The 7,185-nt window shown below is 47.3% G+C and overlaps 2 protein-coding genes across 2 annotated transcripts; one reads left to right on the forward strand and one right to left on the reverse strand.

Annotated features, from left to right (window-relative positions):
• Nucleotides 1-55: 55 nt before the first annotated feature.
• On the forward strand, nucleotides 56-3,844 carry slirp (SRA stem-loop interacting RNA binding protein). Its single transcript, XM_085142390.1, has 4 exons — nucleotides 56-189; nucleotides 1,513-1,571; nucleotides 3,207-3,314; nucleotides 3,567-3,844. The coding sequence occupies exons 1-4, from the start codon at nucleotides 126-128 to the stop codon at nucleotides 3,633-3,635; spliced, it is 300 nt and encodes a 99-aa protein (XP_084998516.1). The 5' UTR covers nucleotides 56-125; the 3' UTR covers nucleotides 3,636-3,844.
• A 514-nt stretch (nucleotides 3,845-4,358) lies between these two features.
• Nucleotides 4,359-6,506, reverse strand: LOC146495609 (mitochondrial import inner membrane translocase subunit Tim9). The gene is made up of 4 exons (XM_085142391.1): nucleotides 6,261-6,506; nucleotides 5,973-6,021; nucleotides 4,860-4,955; nucleotides 4,359-4,778 (listed from the first exon to the last, which is right to left on the reverse strand). The coding sequence occupies exons 2-4, from the start codon at nucleotides 6,009-6,011 to the stop codon at nucleotides 4,644-4,646; spliced, it is 270 nt and encodes an 89-aa protein (XP_084998517.1). The 5' UTR covers nucleotides 6,012-6,021; nucleotides 6,261-6,506; the 3' UTR covers nucleotides 4,359-4,643.
• Between the last annotated feature and the right edge of the window lie 679 nt (nucleotides 6,507-7,185).

Genomic DNA, 7,185 nt, shown 5'->3' on the forward strand with positions numbered 1-7,185 from the left:
AGTTAGGCTTGAAAGAATTCACATATTTAAACTCCTGCACTCCCACCAATCAGACGCTGTTTAATCGCTCTCAGGTCCCAGCTGGCCCTGAACGCACCATTACGTCACAGGTCAGAGGGAGCAACATGGCGGCGTCCAAGAAAGTGTTCGAGGTGTTCGTGTCCAAAGTGCCGTGGACTGTGGCCACCAGTGAGTCTGCTCATTATCGATCAGTCAGGTTTGATTTTAGTGACGGCATGTGACGTGTGCAGCCGATCACGCGTGTCGATTATCGTCAGGTAGATTAGCACGCGAAGAAGGGAAGCATTTAACGTGCAGTAAGGTGTCCGGTACGTCAGTCACGTGTCTGCAGCTTACAGGTGTTTTACCTGAAGCAGTTCACGTTAAAAGACTGCCCTTAATACAGGCCGCGCTGATGACGTCAGAGCAGTTTTGCCTGTCACAGTTCAGAGTGACCCTCTGACTGATCCTGAGCTTCCGTCCACACTCTGAAGCACGAATAGAATAGAATAGAATAGAATAGAATATGCGTTTATTGTAACTGTGGGTGCTCCACTGCTGTGCAGGAATAAAATGTAAAAAGTAGACAACAGGAATAAATCAAAGGAGGAATCTGTAGAGAAACAACAGGAAGGAGTGGAGAGCAAAGTGCTCTGAGGTAGAAAAGACTTGGTGTGAACAGTCTGTGTGTGAGTGACCTGAGTGATGAGGGTCACTCACACCATGGCTCGGTGTGGGCACGGTGTGGGTGGGTGTCCAAGGGGCCCAGGGAAAGAAACTGAGTGAGTCTGGAGGTGTGGGACCTGACTGACTTGAGGCACACACCAGAGGTCAAACAGTTGGTGGGCGGGGTCACCTGTGCTCTGGTTTACCTGAGACAGGAGGATCTGTCAGTGCCCTCCAGGGGTGGCAGATGACAGCCAGTGATTTTGTGGGTGGTGTTAATGAGCGTTTGCACCACCTTCCTGTTCTCAGTCGTGGCCCCTGAGCACCAAACACCAGGCAGGAGAGTACGCTCTCCACTGAGGAGCAGTAGAAGCAGCAGGTCCAGGTTCTTCTTCCTCAGGACACCGAGGACGTGCAGCCACTGCTGGTGTTGTAGGTCGGAGGTGAGATCAGGGGAGATGTGGGTGTCCAGAAACCTGAAGGTGGAAACAGATTCTACCCGTTCTCCATTTATAATGAGGGGGAGTGGACCTGTCTGTGCCTCCTGAGGTCCATTATAAGTTCTTTGGTTTTAAGGATGTTCAGCTTCAGGTTCTTCTCTGGATCCCAGGATCAGGGAATCTGAAGGTGGTCCAGTTTGGTGTTGAGCATCTTCCTGTTCTCCAGATAGCTCAGCGCTGTGTGAAGGGTGATGGCATCCTCTGTGGGGTCGAGGGAGGGGGTGGACAGGCTGTGATGTGTGAGACACTACCCACTCAGCACTAGATGACGGCAGATGTGAGAGGAAGCAGGACAGGTGAGGTGCAGACACTCAGGTGTTCGGACTGACGTGTTCCTGTGTTTCAGAGGAGATGAAGGAGTACTTTGGGCAGTTTGGAGCCGTGAAGAAGTGCCTGCTGCCGTTTGTAAGTAATCATCACTGACATCACTCAGTGTCACAGTCACATGACCCGACAGGAAGTGATCACCTGTAGCCTCACACACACACGCCTCAATTCAGCTCTGCATGTTTTTAGTGTGTCAGCACTGCCTGAGATGATGATGCGAGCAGCAGGTGGTGGCAGTGAGTGTGTGTGTGTCTGAGTGTGTGTGTGTCTGTGTGTGTGTCTGAGTGTGTGTGTGTCTGTGTGTGTGTCTGAGTGTGTGTGTGTCTGTGTGTGTGTCTGAGTGTGTGTGTGTCTGTGTGTGTGTGTCTGTGTGTGTGTGTGTGTGTGTGTCTGTGTGTGTGTGTGTGTGTGTCTGTGTGTGTGTGTGTGTGTGTCTGTGTGTGTGTGTGTGTCTGTGTGCGTGTGTGTGTGTCTGAGTGTGTGTGTGTCTGTGTGTGTGTGTGTGTGTCTGTGTGTGTGTGTGTGTGTCTGTGTGTGTGTGTCTGTGTGTGTGCATGTGTGTGTGCGTGTCTGTGTGCGTGTCTGTGTGCGTGTGTGTGTGTCTGTGTGTGTGTGTGTGTGTGTCTGTGTGTCTGTGTGTCTGTGTGTGTGTGTGTGTCTGTGTGTGTGTGTGTGTGTCTGAGTGTGTGTGTGTGTGTGTGTGTGTCTGTGTGTGTGTGTCTGTGTGTGTCTGTGTGTGTGTGTGTCTGTGTGTGTGTGTGTGTGTGTGTGTGTGTGTCTGAGTGTGTGTGTGTGTGTGTGTGAGTGTGTGTGTGTCTGTGTGTGCGTGTGTGTGTGTCTGTGTGTGTGCATGTGTGTGTGTGTGTGTCTGTGTGTGTGTGTCTGTGTGTGTGCGTGTGTGTGTGTCTGTGTGCGTGTGTCTGTGTGTGCGTGTGTGTGTGTCTGTGTGTGTGCATGTGTGTGTGTGTGTCTGTGTGCGTGTGTGTGTGTCTGTGTGTCTGTGTGTGTGTGTGTCTGAGTGTGTGTGTGTCTGTGTGTGTGCGTGTGTGTGTGTGTGCGTGTGTGTGTGTCTGTGTGTGTGTGTCTGTGTGTGTGTCTGTGTGTGTCTGTGTCTGTGTGTGTGTGTCTGTGTGTGTGTGTGTCTGAGTGTGTGTGCGTGTCTGAGTGTGTGTGTGTGTGTGTGTGTGTCTGAGTGTGTGTGTGTGCGTGTGTCTGTGTGTGTGCGTGTGTGTGTGTCTGTGTGTGTGTGTCTGTGTGTGTGTCTGTGTGTGTGTGTCTGTGTGTGTGTGTCTGAGTGTGTGTGTGTGTGAGTGTGTGTGTGTCTGTGTGTGTGTGTCTGTGTGTGTGTGTCTGAGTGTGTGTCTGTGTGTGTGTGTGTCTGTGTGTGTGTGTGTCTGTGTGTGTGTGTGCGTGTGTGTGTGTCTGAGTGTGTGTGTGTCTGTGTGTGTGTGTGTGTGTCTGTGTGTGTGTGTCTGTGTGTGTGTGTCTGTGTGTGTGTGTCTGAGTGTGTGTGTGTCTGAGTGTGTGTGTGTCTGAGTGTGTGTGTGTCTGTGTGTGTGTGTCTGTGTGTGTGTGTCTGAGTGTGTGTGTGTCTGTGTGTGTGTCTGTGTGTGTGTGTGTCTGAGTGTGTGTGTGTCTGAGTGTGTGTGTGTCTGTGTGCGTGTGTGTGTGTGTGTGCGCCTGCACGTCAGTGACGTCTCTGTGTGTCCTCAGGATAAAGAAACGGGCTTCCACAGAGGCTTCTGCTGGATCGGCTTCTCCTCCGAGGAAGGACTCACCAACGCTCTGCAGAAGGACCCGCACGTGCTCGAGGGCGCCAAGGTAAGACCAGTGTCACCAAAGCAAGGGCTCCTGGGTAATGGAGTCGCTGTGGTCTCTTTGAACCAGCAGTGGTCAAGTCAGAAGACCTCTGTGCTCCTCTGATCATCTGGATTAAACCAGATCACTTTTATGATGTCATCTTCTGCACGTTTGCAGAAGTTTTGCCTCCGATCGCTCAGTGTCCCCGCCCCCACAGACGGCGGCTGTGGCGGTGAAGGTGTGAGATGTTCTGACTGTTCGGTGTGTTTCCAGCTGCAGGTTCAGAGGAACAGACGCCCGTTCGCAGGACAGAAGTCGGACAAAGACGCCGAGTACGACTGACGCTCCGAGGATGCGCTGCTCTTCTTCTCTCCGTGCTCGGGCCGGCGTCACACTTCCTGTTTGATCGTCGTCACTGAATTGGTGACCGAGCCGTCAGTCCTCATCTTGTTATTTATTGTCAGCCGCCGTGCTGGACTTCCTGTTGCAATGTGAAACCGTTCATGCCGAGCTGTACAGAAAAAAGCCAATAAAGACCAAACTAAACTCCATTTGCCTCGTGGTTCTACTGTCAGTAAAGACTTCCTCTTTGAACAGACTTCTTTTAAAATAAAGCAGAGGAAGTGACTGCATAGCAGACGGAGTCCACACTAAAATGTAAAACGACAAAGATTTTAGTTTTTACTTTTCAATAAAAACGCAACGCGTCCATCCTAATGAAACCGCACTTGTGTCTTTGAAGCAGTTTGCTGCACACTGAGCGAACATCACAATCCCTCAACACTCACAATAAAAGACCTGCATTCAGAATCTGACCTCATCATTCTGAGTTTGATTGTATTTAATGATCTAAATCATGATGCAAGACAAAGTACATTTCATGTAAAATGCAGGCAAAACACTTTAAAAGTAACTGAGTAACTTTGTTACTTTTGCATGTTGTTAAAAACACAGTAAACAAAAAGAAAATGAACGTTTCTCAGGACTCTGATCTGCAGCAGAGCCAGAGTGGGGCCGGATGCAGTAAAGCACTTCCTCACAGGGATGAAAACATCCACACATTCCTGATGTCGGATTATTTTTATTTCCACACATGAAAAATGAGGTCAGCTCATCATCATCATCATCATCATCACCACATCGGTCGGTCGTTGTGTTCAATAAAAAGACAAATGTGCACATTAAAGGAATATTCTGCATGTTAATAAAGAATCTGAAACTACATTTCCCATGATGCACAGAACAGCCGACTAACCCTGCAGATAGAATCTGAGGGGGCGGAGCTTCAGAGTCTGTTTTTACAGCGCCGGAGGATCTGCTGGACCAGCACGGCCCGGCCCAGGTTCAGGGTCAGCGCGGCTGTCCCAGCAGGCCAGCTTTAGCCGCCAGAGCCTCGTTCTGCTGGATGTGATACTCCTGGAAACGCATGGAGATCCTCTGAGTCATCTTCAGATACTTCTGCAGGCACGACTCGGAGCAGCTCGACTGAAACACAAACAGCTGTGAGGATTTTATCCAGATGTTCCTTCACTCACATGTTTCCGTCATCCAATCATCTTTTTTTACCTCCTCGGGCTTCACGTCTCTCGTGGTGAAGTCTCGGACGCAGTCCATGAAGCAGTTCTCCGTCACCTTGTTGTACGTCCCCAGAAACTCCTTAAACTGAACACAGGAAACAGACACGGCTCAGAAAACGGCTGCAGAGCAGCAATTCAGCAAAAAAATCTGAGAGACGACGAGAAGGATCCGAGGTTCAGGTCTGGGAAGAAATTTCCCCAAACAGGTTTTAACCTCCGTCCTCTCGCTGCTTCAGGCACGCTCAGTTTTACTGATGCAGTCAATAGTTTTGGTTTTCTTCAAGTGCTCCAAGACTGTGAAGCTGCTCTAAAGAGCCAAGGTGGGAGCTCAAATGTATTAACTCAGATCTGCGTGTGCGACAGAGGCTTCCTGCTGCAGGTTTAAACGATCAGAGCGATGCCACTGGATCAAAGCTGTGACTTTTAGTTTAAAGAACTTTTCTCATAAATGCATAAATGTATAAATTCAAATGTTTCTTCCGCTGAAAACGTCCAGGTCAACCGACGGGGCGACTTTTGGGATTATGAAGTCATAATAAAAAACTTTCAGATAAATTCCTTTTGTCTTTTTCAGTCGTTTTTAATTGTTTAGATACTCAGATGTTTGTCATGCTTTCCTCAGACTCTGCTGTTTTTACGTTTATTTAAATTTTAAACCATTTCCTGTATCACTTGATTTTGTACGAAGTTAACCTGTTAAACTTTATCTTTTGACCTAAAATGTTTTTCTTACTTTTTCAATATCTAAATTGTGATTCGGTTGTATTTTCTTGCTTTATACTAATCTTATTATTTCAAATTAAAATATATAATATGCAGAGCTCTAGACTAACTTTTTGCCACGGTTGCACTGGTGCGCCTAAATGTTTTTCTTAGGCGCACCCAAATTTTTCAACCGCATCGCTTAACACCGCAGTTTATCTATTTATTTTTACCTACGGTTCTGTCGCCCTCTCCTGTTTTGTCCCTCACAGGCCTCCTTGCTGTATAGTTCAGTGCGGGCTTTCTATGGACCCTGGAGGCCACAGTAACCGGACTTTGTGCCTCTGAATTCTGAGCCTCTTTTCTCAGAGTCGACATGAAAACTCTTGGGGTCACTTACCTGTTTGATCTGGTCGGACTCGGACACCTGGACCGCCATGATTCGGACTCTGTGGGAGGGGAAACAGGGCGACAATTAGCAGTAATGCTAACACACCAGACTCCATTCATAAAGCCTCCATTTTAAACTCTCTTCGCGGTCCGCCTCTTTTAAAGCTCCTTCGGCGCTCACGTGTTATTCTTTCAATGTGACCTTACAGGTGTACCGTTCAGCTTAGGTTGGGTGGTTTAGTAACGCTTCAGATAGCAGAGGTTACCCGGGATTTAGTGATATGATGAACAAACCTACCTGATAAAACAGCACGTTTAAACGGACTGCTGCTGCTAACGGCTAGCCCGGTTAGCGCCGTGTTCCCGCCCTGTGATGAGGGTCCCTCTGTTCTCCTGGGGATGTTCTTCTTCAGCCTCCCGAGCAGCAGCGCTCAGTTCCCCTTTACAACAGCAGGAGGACAGTTTTTATTCCACCTGAGCTCCGAGCTGCCTGAGGGGAACCTCCGAGTGACGGACTGAAGGACGCATGCGCACAGAGCAGCAGATTCTCTCCGATATTTTTGCGATTTTCATGTAAATTAAAAAAATAAACACGTTCAACATGAGGCTAAAACTAAGCTTAATATTCAGTTATTAAAATCAATAATTTTTATTAAACTCAAAACACGAATAAAAATTTATATTTGAGAGAAAAATGTGACGAATGTTCAGGTGAGGAGAACAACGAGCGCAGCAACAAAAGGTTCCTGCTGGATGGTTCCTACCTGCCTTTAAACATGCAGTATGGAAGCCTGAAGTACTCATTATTTATAAAAAGGTAATATTATGGGAAAATAATCTTAGAAAAATTCTTATTTTTAAATATTTCATCATAATAACATTTTTAATGTTCTGAAAAAAAATTTCATACATGTGGGACTAACAATGGTTTATCTGAAAAGTTCACATTTCTTCATAATTTATTGCAAAACTTTATTTATAAATACTGAGAATCTGGGAAATGAGCGACCAGAGCTGTTGCTTTAAGTCTACACCTGACAGAGGTCTTTCATTTCCTACATCAGCATTGTGTTATCATATAGAAAAACAGCACTTTTCTCTTAGATTAAATTATTTGAGGGATTAAATGTGCAGTTAAAGCTCTTCACACTGACAGGATGCGACGTTTTACCAGTCACAGCGTGACGCGCTCTCAGACGAGTGCTGTTATGAATGAAGCGAGC

The sequence above is a fragment of the Neolamprologus multifasciatus genome, chromosome 19 (assembly GCF_963576455.1).
Source record: "Neolamprologus multifasciatus chromosome 19, fNeoMul1.2, whole genome shotgun sequence".
NCBI lineage: Eukaryota > Metazoa > Chordata > Actinopteri > Cichliformes > Cichlidae > Neolamprologus > Neolamprologus multifasciatus.

Excerpts from the sequence above, each read along its gene's own strand:
- slirp (XM_085142390.1), top strand. The coding sequence starts at position 126 with ATGGCGGCGTCCAAGAAAGTGTTCGAGGTGTTCGTGTCCAAAGTGCCG. Across the intron at positions 1,572-3,206 it reads AGAAGTGCCTGCTGCCGTTT|GATAAAGAAACGGGCTTCCA; the intron begins GTAAGTAATCAT and ends GTGTGTCCTCAG. Across the intron at positions 3,315-3,566 it reads ACGTGCTCGAGGGCGCCAAG|CTGCAGGTTCAGAGGAACAG; the intron begins GTAAGACCAGTG and ends GTGTGTTTCCAG.
- LOC146495609 (XM_085142391.1), bottom strand. The coding sequence starts at position 6,011 with ATGGCGGTCCAGGTGTCCGAGTCCGACCAGATCAAACAG. Across the intron at positions 4,956-5,972 it reads AGTCCGACCAGATCAAACAG|TTTAAGGAGTTTCTGGGGAC; the intron begins GTAAGTGACCCC and ends TCCTGTGTTCAG. Across the intron at positions 4,779-4,859 it reads GAGACGTGAAGCCCGAGGAG|TCGAGCTGCTCCGAGTCGTG; the intron begins GTAAAAAAAGAT and ends TTTGTGTTTCAG.